This window comes from Hakea prostrata, chromosome 4, assembly GCF_041222555.1.
Source record: "Hakea prostrata isolate BN-2017 chromosome 4, UWA_Hpros_2, whole genome shotgun sequence".
In the NCBI taxonomy this organism is placed as follows: domain Eukaryota; kingdom Viridiplantae; phylum Streptophyta; class Magnoliopsida; order Proteales; family Proteaceae; genus Hakea; species Hakea prostrata.
In genome coordinates this window covers 11,317,178-11,338,261 of record NC_142603.1, presented here as the reverse complement: position 1 = coordinate 11,338,261, position 21,084 = coordinate 11,317,178, and the positions used below count along the sequence as shown (strand labels likewise).

The 21,084-nt window shown below is 39.4% G+C and overlaps 1 protein-coding gene across 3 annotated transcripts in view; it reads left to right on the top strand.

Annotated features, from left to right (window-relative positions):
• LOC149017861 (vacuolar protein sorting-associated protein, putative (DUF1162)) overlaps positions 1-21,084 on the top strand; it is a 99,793-nt gene that overhangs the window by 47,081 nt on the left and 31,628 nt on the right. For all 3 annotated transcript variants that reach the window (XM_089152190.1, XM_089152191.1, XM_089152189.1), the window contains 2 exons: positions 8,107-8,520; positions 18,276-18,553. In XM_089152190.1, coding sequence (XP_089008316.1) covers positions 8,107-8,520; positions 18,276-18,553 — 692 coding nt within the window. The remainder of the gene's footprint in view (positions 1-8,106; positions 8,521-18,275; positions 18,554-21,084) is intronic.

Genomic DNA, 21,084 nt, shown 5'->3' with positions numbered 1-21,084 from the left:
TAAGACCTCAAAGTCACCTCTTGACCTCTACTTCATCCACCCTACTTTAATTCTTTGAGTAATATCATCCTTTATATCACTTATTTTATTTTATTTTTATTTTTTTAATTAATGATTGAGTAGGTATCTAATATAATCGCTTTGTGGAATCTCTTTCTCATTAAGTCTCACCACCTCATCATCCGTCTGACAATGACCAAAGTTACAAACTAGATATTCGGTCTTTGTTCTACTTAATTTAAAGCCATTTGATTCCAAAGTTGCTCTCTATGGTTCTAACTTGGTATTTATCCCTACTCATGTTTCATTTGCCAAAACAATATCACTATCAAAAACTGTATATCAAGGAACCTCGTCTTGAATGTGTCTTTGGTTAATTCATCCATTATAAGTGTAAATAGATATGGGCTTAAAACTAATTGTTTGATGTAGCCCAACTATAATAGGGAATTCACTACCTTATCCTTCCCCTTTTCTTACACTTGTCATTGACCCATCGTATATATCTTTAACTATGTCGACATATTACTTGCGACATTTCTTTTCTCTAGTACTTACCAAATAAATGCTCTAAGGACTCTGTTATGAGCCTTTTCTAGATTAATAAAGACCATATGAATATCTTTCATACACTCCATATACGTTTTTGTAAGTCTCCTAATGAATAGCTTTCATTGTAGATCTTCTTACTATAGAACCAATTTTTTATTTTTATTTTTATTTTTATTTTTATTTTTGGGATGAATAAATAATTCATTAACCAAAAGAGAAAACAGGGGAGGGGAAATAATATGAAGGTGAAATAGAGCAAAGAAAACTGGACTCAGCAAGTCAAACAATACAAGATTATCACTACAAATGGCAACTAACCTTACAACAAAGCAAGAAGCACAACAGTAGGCCAAAAATGACCAAAAACCGGATCAGTAGGCCAAGCTAGACTGAAGCAGTTTCTTATTCGATGAACGATGCCTTTGATGTTGCAATGTGGAGGCAATTGCAGTAGGGATAGAGAATGCATCATGGCCCCGAGGAGCAAATAGACCAATAGTGATTACACGGCAAGCTACAGGAATATCACAGGAGGTAAACATCCTTCCTAGGCATTGCTCAAACTTCAGGTGAACCAGAGCAAAGGATCAACCAGTCATCGTCAATGATCTACCTCCACTTCGCCAGGCAAAGAGGTGGAAGACAGAGAAGCAAAGGGGGTGGGAAGAGTAAAGGAGAGGAAAGGAAAGGAGAGGAGACGGAGTAAAGAGACGACCAGGCATCGGTTATGGGTTGGCTGTCAATAATCTGGTTCGACCCCATCAAACGGGAAGGAAGAGAGGAGGAGACCAGAGTTGTAGAGGCATCCTGAGGGAGAAGAAAGAGGCAGAGGACTGCTAGCTTCCCTCTGATCCCCAGAATTGGCACCAACGAGGACCCTTCGCAGCAGAGAAGGATAGGGGAAGGGAAGCAGGGAAATTGTTGCAATGTTGCATTCGTACTAGCAAGTGCACGAGGTCAGAGTTAGTTCTAGCTTATGGAACCCTTGATTCAGTCCATACTCAATGCCTGACGCCTTAAAACATACAAATCCTAACTTGTGAATATTTTGCACTTACACCTCTGTTAAAACAGAATAGTTTTCATTAGTTCTAGCCCTAGATCTAACCTGACCTAACCCTTAAGCCCCCTCCGAATTAACCCTAGACTACCATAATCTTAACCCTGACTTAGGCTGCAAAATAGCCTTATCGGCGGGGAATTTTGAGTAAAAAACAGTTGCTGTCCACTGAGGTTTTAACCCAAACAGCAACGGTTTATACCCTAGTTTGTGCTGGTTCTTATTAAAGAGGGTCTTGGAAGGTCTATCCAAGACCCTGGTTTACGTCACCTCCCCTCTTTAGTTTTATCCCTTTAATCATCCCTTCAACCTCCCCTAACCATCCCAAGCTACTTTGATAATCCTTTCCATCCCATATTAACTTGAGATATCTCCAACCCTACCATATTGATCTAAATTATCTCATTCTTCTTTCCAATCAACCCTAGGATAAATCTTTCCATATCTTTTCCTGAATATTCCTTGTTACATTAAATCAACCTGTAGAATTTTGGTGTTTGTTTGCTGGAAAATTCTGGGCAAACCCTTAATTTTAGGGAAACCATCCTAGGAACCCTAACCCTAAAACTGAGTTTCCGTCTTTTAGGTTCAATTATTTAATCCTGCACCAATTTAAGTTGTAGGAGGTCACTTCATCATGTTTTACTTCATTCTTAGGCTATTTATGAAGCCCTACAATTTAGAGGCCCTAGTCCTATTTTAAGTTCCACGTGTCCAATTCCTATAGCTAGGAGTCCTATGTCCAGCAAGCGTTCAAGTTCTATTCTACTTATGAATTCAATTGTAGGTTGATTAGCCATCCATATAACCCCCACCCAAAATAACCCACTCCCACCAAGCAATCCCCCCCCCCCCCCCCCCCCCCCAAAAAAAAAAAAGAGGATAAATTGATGGGATCAATACACTTGCTTATTTTGCTAATTGCCTATGGGAACTGTTTTCATGGGAGTTTTAGAGATAATTTAGGATTTTGTTATTTATTTATTGGGATATTCATGTAATCATATTTTTAATTTGGGTAGGATATATAGGATCAGTTTTAATTAGTTCTAAACTCCTAAGAGTTCTAGTAGGATCAAATTTTTGTTAGTTTTAAATTGGCAAGAGTCCTATTATAGTTGTTTTCGTATTGAAGTATGTCTATTTTATCATTTGAACACTTGTAATAAGCTTATTGAGCATGGAACATAAAAAATGAAGTAAAGCTTAAGCTTCTTGTGAGTGTTCTTCTCCCTCTTCCCCTTCTTCAAGACTAATTCTTCTATGATTTCACCTTCTTCCGCCATCATCTCATCCTTCTTTTTTCTCTATCCGCTCCCCATTAATTGAAATCAATGCCCAAACATAGGTAAATCTCTTCCCTATCCCGTGGTTTGTGCAACCTTCTTGTCTCTCTTCCCTACTTTTCTTCACCCTCTTGAGATCTTTTTATCCCGTACGTCTCCTCCTCCCTCCCTTTTGCTTTCCCTTAATTTCTTTTCTTAGTGATTGTGACTGAAAAATGCTATAGCAAGTCAACAACCTATAAAATCCTTTTTTTTATGGTGCCAATCGTGAGGCAAATTTTTTTCATGAAACTAGAGGACAAGATTTTTTTTTTTAAGAGAAGGGGAAATTGATGCTGCACAACCAGAAGTTACTGTTCATGCTACAGTAACGTGAACAGTAGTAGCCTAGGAGATTTGTTCCCACGAGGATCGAAAAGAGTCAAATTACGTACCAACTTCAAAAACACTTTCAATTATCTAGTCAAACAAAATTGAGAATTAATTGAGATTTAGAACGGATTATACTAACAAAATCATGAATGAAAATATCAAGCAAATTGATTAACGAAAATACTAGAGTTTCAACTTCAACAAACATGTCATAAATTATTAATCCCTCCCCTTCATACAATTAGTTTACTCTCTATTCTTGTTGATAGGATTACTAAATTAGATCACCCCACCTCTTTACGCTTGAGGGTCCCTAACACACCAAATCCCTTTTACCTTTTACGCATAGAAGATCAATTCAATCATTGCATGAAACACATAATCCCTAAACAACGTTGAATAAACCGTCTAACTTATTACGTGTTAGATGTAATTTGTCATTCTTTAACCCTAGGTCTAGCATGCATTCTCCACTGTTACATGTATGAAAACATACCACGAATTTCATGAATGTTGATCAGGCATTTAGACATTCAGAACAAAATTGAAGAAAGCGAAGAGTAGAGGATTGTATTGCTTTAAAGGGAGAAATCAATAAATTAATTCATGTAAGGATCCATTACACTCTAGCAATGGAAGATTAGAACATCATGAGAGAAGAAGAAGAATAAGAAGATGAAGAAGAAGAAGAAGTTAAGGGAAACATCACTCTAGAGGAAGAAAAACTCCAGCCTGGGCAGGAGCTTGTGTGATACTCCTCTGATACTCTTCTGAATGTCTCAAGTAGCTCCTTGCTCTGTGAAATTCGTCTCCACCCTTCTGAAAACGTTACTTATGGCTGGAGTATGCTCCCCTTTAATAAAGTGATTTCCTAGATTACATGGGATATGATTTCTGACATAGTTTGAAACAAACTCTGAGTTCCCAAGTTGACTCAACCAAGAAATTCGCTTGTCTAAATGTCATATAAATCACATTGATTTCAAGAGCTCAAATGCACAATGCCACCATTGGATTTGAAGATCAAGAAGTCATGAAACTCCAGTCCAAAAATCAGCTCGATCGGACACCGGATGACCATCCGATGAGAGACTTGATTGAAACTGGACAGAGCACACTCAAAAACGGGATTTTCCCCTTTTTCTTCTTTGAATAGGATTTCCCCCCTTTTCCCTTCTTTGGTCAACCTTCAAACTCCACTAATTGCTCTAAGCAAATCCTAGATGTTGAAGGAGTCCAAGTACTAAGGTGATTCACTACAAGCACATAAATAAATTTGAATTAGGATTTGCTAGGATAAATATGAATTACCAAAGTTACTTGAATTCAAGAATAGTGCATTTGATGCTCATTTGCATGCGATATTGGGGTAAAATGATACAAAACGATTGTGCACACATGAAAATGTATCTAGTTAATTACTCAAAATAGTATGCACAAAATGAACTTATCAAACTACCCCCAACTTATGAGTTTGCTAGTCCTCGAGCAAACATTAGGATGAGACAAACCCTCATCTTAAATCAATGTTCCATCTCATTCAAGGTCAGCCATAATTCAAAGAAAGGTATAAAATAAGCTAATCAAGAAATGAGTATACTGTATACAGATCCCAAAATCCAAACTTTGACCTGTGTGTGTGTAGACCTTAACCAATCAAGTGTATGCATGTTTGAGATCCCAATTTCGACCTACAATTCCCTAGTCCAAGAGCAATTCTCAAATGTCCAGCCTATCATCCCTCTCTCCACTAATGAAGAGCAACTACTTATCCAAGGTTAAGAGGACTTGTAAAGGTGGAAGTAATGTAGAAAGTGGCTAGATGGATGAAATACATATATGGAGATGATAAAATTGAAGCAGTTTTTTCCCCCCCTCTGTCAACATATAACAATTTCAAACATATTTTTTTCTTTTCATTCTCAAGGCAATAACACCTCTCCCAAGAAGCCGCCTAAGACATATCCTACACGCATAACATGGCTTTCAAATACTTAGTTATACAGTAAGACAACATTTCTCCCAGTAGCTATGTAGAGAGCCCCTTTCTTTTCCTCAACATCCTCCAAAGGTGCTGTATGGTTGCACAAAAAGCCTGTTGAGCTACTATTCCAATTTGGTGTTTTATCCATGGGTGTCCCTTCCATAGCCACTCTCTCATTTGCCATAGCCATTCTCTCATTTGTAGGTTCAGTAAAAATGCATCGCCCGATCTATGTGCTGAAAGGGCACTTGAAAAAATGCGATTCCCACACTCTATTCTTGCCCAACATAGACAAGAACATTGCTGTTTAGCTATCTTTCTTCTGAGGAAGTTATCGCTAGTTGGTAAAGTGTCTCTAAAGCACCTCCTGGCAGTGAAAGACTGTTGAGGAACACTGTTAGCAACATATTGCTTTCCAACAATTGACCTTCTGTGCTTTCTGTTGAATGAACTTCCTGGCTGACATTGTTGTGAAGAGTTCTGTGGCTGTCCTTTTTCATACTACTAAATCTGCATGGTCCTTGCTTAGCCTGTCTGCTAGAGAAAGCTCTCTCCAAACGTTCATCAAGACTGTCAATCTCCTTGTACAACCCCTCCAGTGCCCATCACTGGAAAACCTCTCATTTTCTCCATCTGTTGGGAGCCTCATCAAATCTTTCTCTATTTCCAAATCTTTTGATTAGGACTCCTTTAGGGTAACAATTATCCACCCACATGCATGTTCCCTTCCCATCCTCCATGACTATTTTTAGCACTTTCCTTCATATGTACCACGAACAATTATGAGAAGGCTTCAGTATCTATATAATGCCTATTTAAGGTATCCTCTAGTCATTAGCCTGTATACTATCATTTCTGAAAGTAATCCCCTGAATCTGCCTGAGTATGCCTGCCATGTTTATTTCCTTGATCCAGCATATCTCAAGATATTAGGTAGATCTTCCTTTCCAGCAAAGCTCCGGTCCGTAGAAGTTTAAGAAGATGGATTCTAGCTTCATTACCACATTTCCTGGTGGTTCAAATACTCCTCCTCAGTAAATATAACAACCTTAAGTCAAAAGTTGAAGCCTTCCTTCATATGAAAGAAATTTGGCTTCCCACCCTTCTAGTCTCCTTTGCACCATGTCAAGGATGGCCATATAGTCACCTCCTGAGAGTTCCTGAGAACAAAGGAACACCAAGACACTTTATAAGGAGCTTAGTTTCAGAGAAACCCATTAATTCCAAAGTTGCAGTCTGCTATTCTAGGTTAGGTTTAAAGTATCGGTATCAACTATCATATCGGTTAGGTGCTTTTAGGAGATATCAACACTATAGTCTCGTTTCGAGTATTGTATCATATTTGCCATGTATTTTAGTACAATCCAATAGAGAGACATATCGATATGTATCGTATCGGTTGTATGCATTATGGATACGTATCGGCTAGTTTCCTATTGTATCCTAGGATACTTTAAACCTTGCCTAAAATAATAGAGGACTTAGCGCTATTGAGACACAGCCTAGAGAATTGCAAACTCATCTCGATCTCTCATATTAGCCGTGTTTGATTCTTGGTTTGCCTTCACGAAAATCAACAAATCATCTACAAATATTAGGTGGGGAATATGCTTCTCCTTGCACAACATCTTTGTGAAGAGGAATCCCTATACATGGTGCTTTCCACAGCCTGTCACCCATGGAGGTTGACTAAGGTGCTTGTGGAATGTTCTTTCCATTCTCTACGATGTCCTCATCCTTTGTAAGAGCTCTATCATCCTTGCTTCTTATACATTGCACAAAGTCTAATTTTCTGGTCATCCTTATCTCACTTATGATAAAATTGCAAAGCTATCCTTCACATTTTGATTGTTGTAGATATCATTTTATTTCTTTGCAATACTATATGATAGGTATCTTAAAATACTTGACCAGTACAGTAACCACTAACCAGTATCAATACTTTAAACCTTGATAGCAATTAAGCACACAACATTACACACCACCACCACCACCACCACCACCAACAACAACAACAACAATGCAGATTGATTCTATGCCTCTAAATTGCTAGTTTGCCGCTATATCTAGCAACATCATCACTGCATTACAGCAACAACATTATGTCATGAACAACATTATTTAGAGGGAGGCGAAAAACCTACGTGAACATGACAAGTGAACTAATAAAGTTTGTGTCTTGTTTTGTTTTGTTTTGTTTGTTTTTTTTTTTTTTTTTTTTGGGGGGGGGGGGGTTGTTCAACATGATTTTGTGGTTCTCACAGACTTTGGCATGCAAACCCATAAAAATTCTAGAAACAGCATTATCTACAGGAGAAAAAGCTCAAGTAAAACCTAAAACCAACCACCTGGGGATTTAGGTGTCCCAAGGCATCCAACTTATCGGTAGAATAAGGCAGGTGATTCCCCATCCCTTGGGAAACTGCGTGGAAACCTAGGCTCCTTGAAAACTATTACTTGCATTAGTGGAAGTGTGGAACCTTCACCTTTGCAAGACTGTAACCACCTTGTGGTTTACCAGAGCTACTACATACAGTGGCTTCTGCAGGGTCAAAAAGCCACGAATTGGTATTAAGCAAAACTTTCAGAAGCTCAACCGAAAGTGCTATTTTGGTTTATGAGTTGACCTAGCCCTTCTGTAGGTCTTTACATTCCATCAGTGTTGTGTGTTTTTCAACAAAATTTACATGTGCTTCTACAGTTTGTGTACTATTGTATATGCCTTTTTTGCTCTATATTATGTGTGGGGTCTTGCTTTAATCAGAATCCAGGAAGTGTTACTTCATTAATTTTTTTTCTGAATTCTTGCTTTTCCTGAGAAATTTTAGATAATTTTATGTGCCAACTTTCAGGTAATTTCCTATGTTCTTTTAGACCTGCGGTCAAAGAAAACTTTGGAAATTTGGGAGGACCGGTTTCAGTAGAATGGTCTGAAGATTTGGAAGGTGGAAAGGCTGTTTGCCTCTTTGGAATATTTGATAAACTAAACTACAAATTCAGAAAGACCTTTGGTGTTGACTCAGCGAAATATTCCTCAAGTACAGCACACTGTTCTATCAGTTTTGAAGGAGGTCTTTCCACAAATATTCATTTTCTGATTCAGAGCATTGGGAGAAGTATACCTGTCATAAAACCTTTTAATTCTGGAGACGTACAAGAACCAGTTGCATTGCAGGAACAGAAGGAAATTTTTCTTCTTCCTACTATTCGGGTCTGCAATTTCCTACAATCAGAGATACATGTGCTTCTAACCGAAAAGCATCCAGGTAAGAACATGTGCTGCAATTTCAAGAACTGCTTCAACTATGGTCCTCTATACTTTGTTTTCCTTATTTCTTATTATTCTTAGAGTTAGCATCAGAGACAATCCAAATGATTTTCCCTAAAGCACAGACACCCCATGAAAATGCAAAGTGGCACACATCCTCTATTCTGTTAGAACTGTGAGGTGTAAACAAGGTCTGGAAACTCCTTTTGCTTCAGTGTATGAACCAGGTTGAGACACCGAAGTTTTGAAATTTTGATCAAAGTTTTGGCAAAACCTGGCACAAGATTGTGCCAGGTTTTGGTGGGTTTTGAGGCTGATTTTGACCTGGTTTTTGGTGGAAAGCTTATTTTAAGGCCAATAAACACATTTGAGACTTTTTTTCTTTTTTAACTAAAATAACGCTATTGACCTTCTTGATTCTACATGCTCGGTTGTTTGCGGACGGAACTGAATGTTGCATTTTCACAAATCTAAATATGGTTGAAGTATAAATTGACATAAATGAGAAGCAATTTTCAATCCATAATCAAGAAAACAGTAAAACTTCATTAAAATGTGCTTGACAAACACACAAGACATAAGTAGAATATGCCAGAAGTAGTCAAATCTCAGTTATAATTTACAATTACAACCCCCTCAAATTCTTGCAATTTCCTTGAGATTTCACCGAAATTCCTGACTTCATTTCGCAGTTGTATCTCGTTTTGGTGACTTCGAGATATCTGAAATCTCATACCACTGGTGTAAACAAGAAAGGATCATTACATGAATTGAGTACGAAAATGAGTTTTCTGTGGTTTGGTTCCCTTGTGATCAGTCAACTTTATGTACCTAAACATGGGTACATGAATTGATTACAAAAATCCCAATACCCTTTTTTAGCCTAGTCCTTTTTATAGTTTATAGTTTTTATTAATTGTTCCTCTGAAAAAGGTAGGCTGGTGGTTATTTAGTTATTTTAGAATTCCTTTATAAAAGGTAGGCCAGTTTTTATTTTGTTTGTTTTAGAATTCCTTAAAAAGGGGTAACCTAGTAGTTAGGATTAGTTGGATATTATCTTAGAGTTTGTTCAGGACTCTTTTATTTCTAAAGTCTGTCCAAGACAGAGACTTATTACATGGCTGTAAGCCTTTACTTAAAGCCCCCTGTGGACAAGAGAAAGTAAAGTGTTGGGTTTTGACGAATTGATTTATTTTAAATGCCATGAAGGCTGTTACAATTTCCTTTCTGGGAGAGTCAACATCTGGAGGTGGACACCATTATTTATCAGGTCCGGTACCTCCTGTAGCTGTTACGCAGCCCTCTATTCTAGGCCTGGCAACACTCCAATGGGGAGTACCAGGCAGGCAATATTCCTCGGGTCATTCATCCCCAAATTAAAACCTTACCAATTCCCATTTCCTCACTAGAATTTCTTCTCTCTTCAGAGGATACAGCCCCATATCCCCTTCCTTCCCCTAAATTTACTCAACAAACTCCTAATGGTTAGGAGTTGTCCAATTATCCCAAGCTTCTATCAGTTTTTCACCTTACTTTGTCATGCCTAACCGCAAAGTTACAATCACAGCAAACGCATAATCATACTAAACCTTCATAAACTGTCTTCTTTGATAATAGATAAAACTGGTTCTCTTTAGTGGATCCCGGTTGCTTGCTGCCCTGGTCGGAAATCCAATCAAGGGCTGCATTATACCACCTTGATTATCTCTCTTCGATCTCGTCTGTACCAGTTTTTCCAGCCTCCGCGCCCCACCACCCTCTTCCTCTTCTTCTCATTCCCTTGCACCTTTTCCGCTGCAAGTTTTCCCCACTTTTGCCAATTTGGAAATTGCCTCCCCTGCCTCGGTTACTCCCTTTGCGGGCCCCAGCCTCTTATCTATTTCGAACCCTTTTGACTCCCTCTTCTTGATTCACCCACTCAGCTCCTCTCTTGGGCCAAGCCATAATCCCTTTATCCGTCACGTCCAGGCCCATCTCTTAACCTCCCTTGGTGGGCTTTCTAAGGGTGCGTCCCAATCCATCCTTCAATGGACCAACACCTTTACTCTCTTCTCCTCATGTTTGGCTCAGCTCTTATACCCCTAGTCTTGCTCCTATCCTCGGCTCCACTTGCTTGTCTCCACAGCCCCTTCCCTTACCCTCCCCCTATCCAGCCTTGTTCCAGCCCAAATTTCTACCCAAAGCCTTCTTCTGGGCTTGATCCATCCTTATATCCCCTTTAGTTGCAGTCCAGGATTCAGATCTTGATCCTGTTTCGATGATAGCGGATGACAATACTGTGCCGGGGGGTTCGTTTGACTCTGATGCCCCTTATCCTCCTCTTCGGGATCACAAGAGAAGCAACCGTTCTACTAAAGGGTGCCACCACCTTGACGAAGGCTTCATTTTGATCTCAAGTCTTTTAGTAGGAAGAAGAAGAAGAAAAATAGGAAAAACTAGCTTTGTTCCTAAGTTTATTTGGGCTCTTTGGTTTAGGCTTTTAGTGTCATATCCTACAAGATGCTAACTTGAAACCCTAATTGTAGGTCTGAGGACTTGTAGATCCAGTGCTATGAAGTTGTGGTCCATCTAGCTAGAGACCATGGGATTGGAATCTAAATCGGTGGATTTGGATGTTGGAGATCAAGGTTTTGCCGCCATATCGGAATTTGATAGAAGGAAGGACTCACACTCGGACAAGATGGGAAGATGGATTGCCAGCTTCCAGAAGTTGAGGTTGGATGATACCCACCAAGTCCAGGTATGAGATTTGGTGATTTTTAGAAGTTCCCTCTCTTCTTTGGAACCACCCCAGACCATCCATCTTGTTTATTCACTAAAAACATGGGGCGGTTGGTACTAGGTGGTCGGATGGCAACCGACCACCTGGGGGACCTGATTGATTGTGTAGTTTTGGTCAAGGAAGAAATTTCGATCGATATTAACATTTTGACCTTGGAAAAGGTCGAAATTTCGAGGTTTCGGTCGAAATTTCGACCAAAACTGGATACTTTTTTCCTGATTCTTGAAAACTCAATTTCGAGCCTCAAATGCACAAATGGTGTCTCAACTCTCACATACATTCATTTGAAGCTTATACATGTACTATACATATACATTTTTAGCAATATACATAATTTAGTAAATAATTTTTAATAACAGAAAAATAAAAAAATAGTAGGAAGAATCAAAGAATAATTTTGACACTACAAGTTCATAGATCAACACTCTAAAGTAAACATATATAAATTTGGAAGCAATCTAACATGATTTAAGGCACAAATGAAACAAAAATAAAAAAATGAGGAAGTTGGTTACTCAACTTGCAAGATTTGAGAAAATGCACAAATGGAGGAGCAAATCAAGTGTTTGATGGAAATGGAATACTAGAAATTAGGTGTAGAAGGGGATGAAAACAAGAGAAATCAGCAAAAAATTCAAAAGGAGGTCGATATGGCTCTGGCGATATGGCTCTAGGTCGAAATAGCGTCGAAATGTCGAAAACTGGGTCAATTTGGATATTTTAAAGCCTACACAGGTATCATTTCGGCCCGATGTGGTATCGGGCCAAAATATCGACTCGTATTGACCGAAATATTGGTCGATACGAAACGATACAGGATACATTTCGTGCCTATACCTGTATTTCGTTTCGATTTTGAATTTTGCATGCATTTCGGTCAAAATTTCGACCATTTCGATCGAATTTTTTCCCATGGTTTTGGTAAAACCAGGGTTTAATGAACCCTAAGCCCATATTTGTTGGTTAAACCCTAATTTTTGTTGTTATTCCCTCATAGGCTGTGAACTGTTCTAGAGAAAGTAAGAGGCAAGTTTTGGGGGAAGGAAAACATTGTAGTTGCGGTGGAAATCCTGGATCTTAGTCTGATCATCAGTCTTGAAGGTAAGCTCTGCTTTTCCTTCAATCCTATTTAATCCTGTTTAATTCTTGGGTGGGATGGCTGCTATTATTGAAGGCTTGATTTGGGGAATTCAGGTCTGGTTGGAGAACCCATACTTTCCGATCATCTCTGATCAGATCCAGCAAGAGGGATGAGAGATCTCTTCCCAAGTGCTGAATTTTCTTGAGCAGGCCATTCTTCTTCAAATATTGATTGGATTTATAGATCTAGGTTTGAGTTTGTTGCTTGGATGTTTTGTGGGTGTTGGGACATGGCTTAAGTCAGAATTCATGCCTAAGAATAGGCCAAAGCCCCCTAAAGTTTGTGTTAGGAAGGTTTGAATTTCAGACTGGTTGTTGTTCAGCAACTATGGCGGTCAACTAGGAGCAGTTGATTGCCAAGCGATTGCCTAGTCCCTAGGCAACCAACCATCTTGTTGTCAAGGAACTAAGTCCTGTTTTCGGTCAATTTTGTTTCCAATCTAAAATCTAACTTAACCTACATGATAATAGGAGTTCTTGGAAGATTGTGGACATCTTTTTCGTGAAGTTCGGATTTCAATTCTGGGTTTTGGAATGCTGTTTAGGTGAGGGGACTGTTTGCTAAACTTAGGGATTGCTGTTCTTACTTTTCAGTTGCTTTCAAGTTCATGATTATGATATGTTGGTATATTCTAGGATGCTGTTTGGGACATGCATACGTTGGGGTCATAATGGGTAGATGTTTCTTTAATTGCTTTACTATTTGTATTCTTTATACTTGTATGAAAGCATGTTGGGCTAGGTTATGACATATTGGGATTGTGGGTTATGTCATTGCTCCTAACTCATGCATCTCATGTAAACATAATTATGCATGTATCTCTGTGTATCATTAGATGCATGGTTAGGACAACCCGACATGTTACCACCCTTTCGACAAGTGTATTGAAACCGAATCACCCATGGTAGAGGTAGGTGACTTGTGGGCGTCCACTAGATGGTTGAGAGCCGTAAGGATACATAGTGTACTTTCGATGTATTATTCATGGTCAGGTTGTATATGGTGTAAGATTAGGCTTGTGGGGCGCCCAATAGACGGTTGAGAGCTATGTGGGGACACAAAGTGCCATTTAATGTATTATATGGACGGACCATAAGGTTGCCGGATTCCATCGAACAGTTGAAAGCTGTGAGGATGAACATTCCTTGAATAGGAAGGATATTGCATCAACAAGAGTGGCATACTTGAGGAAATGTATTGTTGCCATAAGTAATATGACAAGTAGAGGACCTCTGAATGGCTAGGTATTTTCCTATCATGCTCCAATCTTTGACTAGTGGTTGTGCATTTATGTTTTGACGAGATGGACTGAACACCCCTAACCCTGGTCGTGGTGAGAGAGTGGTGACTTACCCTATACCCCTGGTCATGATTAGGATGATGATGATATGGATACGAGTGTGGACCTATCCAGAGGAGGCTACTGAGTCTTAAAGTGTGTTTACCTAAATAAAGACAATCATACTAGTAAGCCTCATTTCATTTTGCATCTTGACATTCATGTTGTTTCCTCACGAATTTTTTGGACTAGAACTCACCCCTATTTGGGAGCTCTATTTAGATGATTATGTAGGTTATGACAGACCTATTGAGTTGGAGGCACATCTCAGGAAGAGGTGTGCCGTGTATAAGATGGAAAAACCACAAAGTGCTACGAGCAACTGTATGACGGATCCTGCGTGTGCCATGACTGTGCTATGGAGCTTAATGATGTTTTCTAGGATTATTGTTTCATTTTTGAGATTGAGACGCCTATTTGGGACCAAGTGTTTGAATATTTAATTTTAAAAGGATGTAGTTACAATATTTAATTTGCTTTTGCATATTTCTTGTGACTAGTCAATAGTTATTAATGCTCTTGATTATTGTATTGCATCTTGATGTTATGGTTATGGATACATCTCTTGCAATCTTGTGTTTGTGGATCACACAGCTAGTGGTTGGGTTGGCTCAATACCGCCAAGTAGGGTGTGACATTTAGTGCCTTTTTCTTTGTTTTGATTTTTGCCATGGACCTTGTTGGTTTCATTAGGCTGTAGTCTTTGCTTTCTTGTTGTCCCCCCCCTCTCCTTTTGGTTAATGAATTCTTTATTCATCCCTAAAAAAAGGGCTGCATAGCCTACATTGTACCTTCTGTAATAGGGAAGATTAGAATTATTAGGTCTTAACTTGAAAATACCATTTTACACATTTCTAGTTACCTTCTGTTTTTCTCATCTCTTTCCCAAGATGTTGTCTGCACTCCACAAGGCATTAATGGTTGTGATAACATTATCAAGCAACCCATGTTCTCCATAAAGGCTACACAGCCAAAGATCCAAAGGGTCAGGGTATCCTCCCAAGGAACCTTTCAAGGAGGCTGAAATGGAGACATGGAGTTTTTTGAGAAGAGTGATGGTGGAAAAATGCAACGTTAAGGAGATCAAGGTAAGAGTGATAGTTAAGGAATAAGGACATCATAAGATGGAAACTGTTGAGAAATTTGATGCAAAAGCAACATTGGAATATGATAGCTGTAAGACATTTGAATATGATAGTGGTAAGATTGATGATTAAGGACATCATAAGGTTTGTGACATTACCGCTATCACCCCTAGGATCGTCAACAACAGTAGTAAGAGCAACGCCCGAATATTTATAGTCATCTACTAGTAGTAATGAGTACTCAAGTGAAAATGAAGGTGATGATTTGAAGAATGCTCCATAGAACATGATGAGCTTAACAATCTAACCTTCAGAAAAGCATTAACACGATTGAGAGCATTAAGAGTAGAGTTAAATAGGCTTAAAGCTACGAGCTTCACAACTTCCTCAAAGCGATTAAGATGAAGAACAAACCTCCAGCCGACTTCAATGTTCTGCTCAATTTACTCAAAGCAATACCTGGAAGAAGAGTGTAACCTGATGCCAATTCTTAGAGAAGATATAATGCCATCAACATTGAATACAAACATAGAGTTCAATGGTACTGAATCCATAGTTGTTAAGGTGTCGCCTAGGTGTCCGGGTGCCTAAAATCGGCGTCGCCTTATTTTCAGGCAATAAGGCGACCGCCTTGGGGTATGAGGCATCACCTAGATGTTGCCTCAGGTGCCTTATACCCCAAGGCATCCGCCTTTTTTTTCCTTTTTAAATCACATGAAAGATGCCAAATCAAAGGCATATATTGAATTATTTATTAGATTCCGATTGTAAAGTATCTATTGTTTGAACCTATATGCATATTTATAATGATGCTACATCATGTGATCAAATGTTTCCAAAAAAAAATAAAAATTGAAGGAGAATAAGTTCTTGACTCGAGTCTCACACTCTCACTCTCACTCTAATCCCTAATCTTTTTCTCTCTTCCTCTCTCTTCTTTTCTTCCATTCCTGTGACGACACTCCGGCAAGCAGCGGCCGGTGACAGGCGACTTCTTCTCTTCCTTTTTTCCTGGATGACTTGAGGTAGGCTAATACTAGTTTTTTTATGATATAAGATATGATAGATTTATAATGAATTATATTGAATGAGATGTAAACTAAAAATTTCACTTAAAATGCCTTAACCGCCTCAAAAGCCCCTCAGAGGGCGCCTCGTCGAGTCATCGCCTCAACTAGGCTAAACCACCTCGCATCGCCTCATCGCCGTGATAACTATGGTTGAAACCCTTCTATAGTATTTTTATTTGAGAATTAACCCTAGGAATCAAATTTGATGACAGTGCTAGGGTGGTGGATGGAAGTAGAAAAACCAATCAAAATTGGGGATTGTTGAACGCAAAAAGGGTGTGGGGGTGAATTAGGACCTACTAGGCCTAGGCAATTAATGAGTACGAAGGTGTAAATGAGAGAGTGGGGGGGATTACAACCAACTAGACGGCCAACACAAAGAACCATGACCCCTGGTAATAACAATCAATTTGTTTCTTGGGGTATCAGGGACTGAGGGATGGGGGAGCATATGGAGCTTAGTAGAAGCATTAAAGCTGATGGCTTTACAAATCGAGTCAACAAATTTGGATTTGGATGTCCATCGTCTAAGGTTTCGGTCCCACCATAAGTGAGAGATCATAGCACAAAATACCAACTTACTTACTGAATCACATATAGTGTATCAAAAAAGGATCTAAAAAACAAGGATCAATCCCTTTGAAACCAAATGGATCATCTAGAGCATGTCCAAATAGAGGCATATGGCTCTCTTAGATAGAACAGGAGAAAAGGCAAGAAAAGAAGAGATGGTTTACATCTTCAATGCCGTTCCAACAGGGAACACAACTAGGGGTAACTGAGAGGTGCCAATGGATGAGGAAAGATTGAGAGGGGAGGCAGAGGGACTCTAGACAATGAAGGAGTGGTGGGAGATGTGACCTTTGAACTAGACCACAAGGTGCCAAGTGACCTAGGGTCAAGGGGAGTAGGTGAGGTTCCAAGTAGAGGCTATAGTGAAGGATGCAATGGAGGAGGGGAGCCAAATGGTGTGATCTCGGGGGAGGGGATGGAGGGGGGGAGGTTGGACCAAACTAGAGTGAGACTCGAAGAGGAAGGGGAGGGAGGTGTCTAGGAACACGTAGAGATGAAGTTGGAAAGCATGGCGGATTTAGGGATACGAGAAGCATAGACTTTGTAGGGATCCAGGAGGCTATACAGGATATCCATAAGATGCCAAGGGTCTAGCCAAAAAGTAGTGGAGGAGCCATCCACAATCTAGATGAAGATGGCTAAGAGGGCCAGAGATTTGAGGAGAAGGAGCTCTCTCCAAGTCCAAGATGGGTTGGAGAGAGGGGAGCTAGTCCAAATGGAATCTGATCTTAGTAGGTCAGAGTACAACTAGTTAACCCATATGGATTCATACTTGATGGAGACCTTTTAGATGAGCTTCAGCAGACTAGCATTATTGTAATCATGAATCCTGTGAAATCCAAAGCCCCCTCCAAATATGGGGTGATAGAAGAGGCCCAACTGATGGGGTGGAGAAAACGGTATGATTCTTGGCCTTTCCAAAGGAAAACGTAGAAGAGGTCTTCCATAGCACAAATTGTAGCTTTGGGGGTAGAGAATATGTGAGACCAATAGAGATAGGAAGACTGAAGAATGGACTTGTTTAGAACAAGCTTACGCACAGAGAAAGAAGCTTACCTTTCCAAAGTTGAGCTTCTTATGTATTTGATCAAGCATCAGAGAACAATGGTGGGTGGTTAGCCTACCAGGGATCAAGGGGAGACCGAGATAGGTGATGGGTACGGTGGAATGGTTATTTTAATAAATGTATAAGTTAACAAAAAGAAGCATTAAAGCTACATCTTTGATGATTTAGATGCACAATCTCAAGAAGCAGCTTCTGTATTGATTAGGAGAAGGGAATGCTGATGGCTACAGATTCTCAGGACTGGGTTGGGCAAAAGGGAAAAAGAGGAGAAGAGGTTTTTGGCTGGGCTGGAGGAAGAAGGGCCAGCCTCTCCGCCACTCTTTTAGAGACCATTTTGAGGAGGGAGGACAGACCCTGCCTTCCTCACCATTCTTCATTGTCTTCATCATCACAAGGAGACAATGTTTTTTTTTTTTTTTGGGGGGGGGGGGGGGGACACAATAAGGAGCTAATCTTACAGTGGTCTAAGGGTACTTCAGAAAAATATAAAATAAGAAACATTCACTTGACAGAAAATACTAATGGAATGGACTAGGGTGTGATTTTCTAATGCATTTATATGGTGTTTCTGATATTTTTGCATTCCTGTGTGGTATCTGTGCTTTAGGGTAAATTATTTGGGGTGTGTGCTATTAGCTCTTGTTCTTATTATTACTATTATTTTATTTTTCTCCTCATACTTGAGTGTTTGCTGCAGATCTTTGTATCACTACAGGCAGTGAAAATATTGGAAAGCAAGCAACTTTGCCATGTGGATCGACTTCTAACTTGTATGCAAATCCTGCAATAATATATTTCACAGTTACTCTTACTGCACTCAATTCAAGCTGCAAACCAGTAAACAGTGGTGATTGGATTAAGAAGTTTCGCAAGAAGAAAGCTGATCTTCATTGTTTGGATATAGATTTGGATTTTAATGATGGGAAGTTATTTGCCTCCTTAAGAATATCACGTGATGAGAGGGGCATATTGGAGGTAATTTATTTTTGCATTTTGTGCTCAGATGAGTAAATAAGTCCCTAGATAATTTTTTTTTCTTCTTTCTGTTCCATCGGGGCATAAATCATATACTTGCTATCATGATGAAAGATGATTGCATTGTTTTTTTTTTTTGGATGAATGAATGATTGCATTGTTTTGTCCATCCTTCCTGCATTTCTGTCACTTTTATGCAAAATAGAAGGTATAATATAAAAAAAGAAAATTTTACGTATGGGTCCTTTTAGTTAAGCCTAAAATCTTGTGGGATCCCTTTAATGGGAAAACTTAAATCTAGGTCCAGAGCCAACTAACATTGTCTAAGAGGTTTGTGGGGTCCCTTAATGGGAAAACTTACATCTAGGTCTAGAGCCAACTAACATTGTCTAAGAGGTGTTAAGTTTATTCGTGAAATGACTAAAATACCCACACCCAACTCCCCACACCCATCCACCTTGCCGGGAATCACCCACCATGGAGGGGAAGAGGTGGGGGAAAAAAACCACCGCGCACCTTCAACCTACCGGAAATCACCCCCACACTACTTGCTATCACCCTACCGGAAATCACCCACCACGGGCCCCTGCCAAAAGCCACCCACCATCGAGAGAGAGAGAGAGACTTCTTGTTCTTCCTCTTCTCTCTGTACCTTAGAACCCTTGCTTCCGTGTCCAACCCCTTTGTTCTTCCTCGTCACTGCAATATCTTGACCAATCGAAAATTAGACTTCTTTGACTGTCTTTGTGGAAGGCTAGAAACTGGTATACACAAATCTACTTCGCTTTTGTGCCAGCCAGAAGAGAAGAATAATAATCCAGTATTATGGGAAAGAAACACTAGCTTCACTTACCTGTATCTATAATCTTCACGCCTATTAAGTTCTTCTTCTCCTGCTCTGTCTCTTGTGATATTTTTGGAGGTGTGTATCCACCACCATTGCTTTGATTCTTTATGTAGATCACTTTCCAGATGTGACCCAACTGTATCTTTCCATCTTCACCGCCTAAAACTCTTCCCCCAAAAGATAATTGTGTATAGTGACAACCCAAATCAACTTAATCCGAAAGTGATCTCCGAGTCCTTATCATTCAAATTCATTTTTAAGAATCAGTACTCCTTTCTCCCGCTATTATCAAGCATCCGATAGTCTCTTTGAACGGCCACTAAAGCTTCCCCTTGCTGAAAATGGTGGGGATGCAAAAGGAGGTGGAGGAAAATGAACGAAAGGGTGAATTGAGCAGTGGGGTGGCAGGAAGACTAGGTGGAGAAGAGGGCTGGTGGTGGGTGATTTCCAGCATGTTGATGGTGGGCAGTCAGTGGGTGATTTTCGACAGGTTGATGGTGGGGCGGTGGTGGTCTTTTTTTTTCGTGGTGGGTGATTTCTAGTAGGATGGATGGGTGTGGGGGGTAGGGTGTGGGTGGAGGGGTATTTTAGTCATTTCACAGTCAAACTTATCTCAAATGGTGTTAGGTGGCCCTAGACCTAGACATAAGGTTTCCCATTAGAGGGACACAACAAGATTTTAGGCTTGATTAGAAGACCCACACCTAAAATTTTCTATTTAAAAAAAATAAAAGCAAAGCAGTTGAGCTTAAGGTTGTAAGTATTGGTATTGAGTATCATATTGGTCGGATAATTTTATGAAAGATGGCGTATCGTATTGGAGATACCTATTGAATAACGTGAAGACGCTTGAAAATGGTCAAATATACACTAAAATACACTTAAAGAACCAAACAATAATGTCAATAATATAATGGGTATCTTACACAAACACCACGATGAAAAACGCTGTATAACAAATTCAAAGAGGTGTGGTAAATCAATTGTTATAAAAGATCAGGTTTATTTATTGTTGGGATAGTTTATAGCCATGATAGAGCTCCTTAATTAGTTTTTTTAGTTGAAGCGTGGGAAACAAAGATCAAATGGAAGATTTTACACTCTTGGTTGAGAGCTATCCTTCATTTTCCCCATTAGAATAGGAGTTGTATTGAGTTTTGAGTGAAAACGATTTTTTATGAATGTATGAATAGTATCGGTATATGGTCTAGATGTACCAAGCTATATCAGTTGAGTTGATGTGTCAATGCACTCACTGAATACTATACTGGATATGTCAATTGTGTTGAAATGAGTTGGTAATATCATTCTATATTGGCCAATGAATTCGATACAATCCGATAGACGCCCTTCTTGAAAATAAATAGACATATCGACATATACCGTCAAGGTTTAAAGTATCCCACGATACAACATGATACAGGCGATATGTATTGATATTGGACACAATTGATATGATACATACTGATAAAGGGCACAGATTACATTAAACCAACACTCTTTTACCTTAAGAATTCCTAGGCGAATGTTAAGAACATCTCTTTTACTTGTTGCTTGACCACAATCAGTTCCCTCCTAAAATGCCATAGTAATACTTCCACACCATTCCTGCCAGAATAGCAAGATCCAGTCAATGCTCGATCGCTTGAAAGGACAAAAAGTACTAGGTGTGTGCAGTACATGA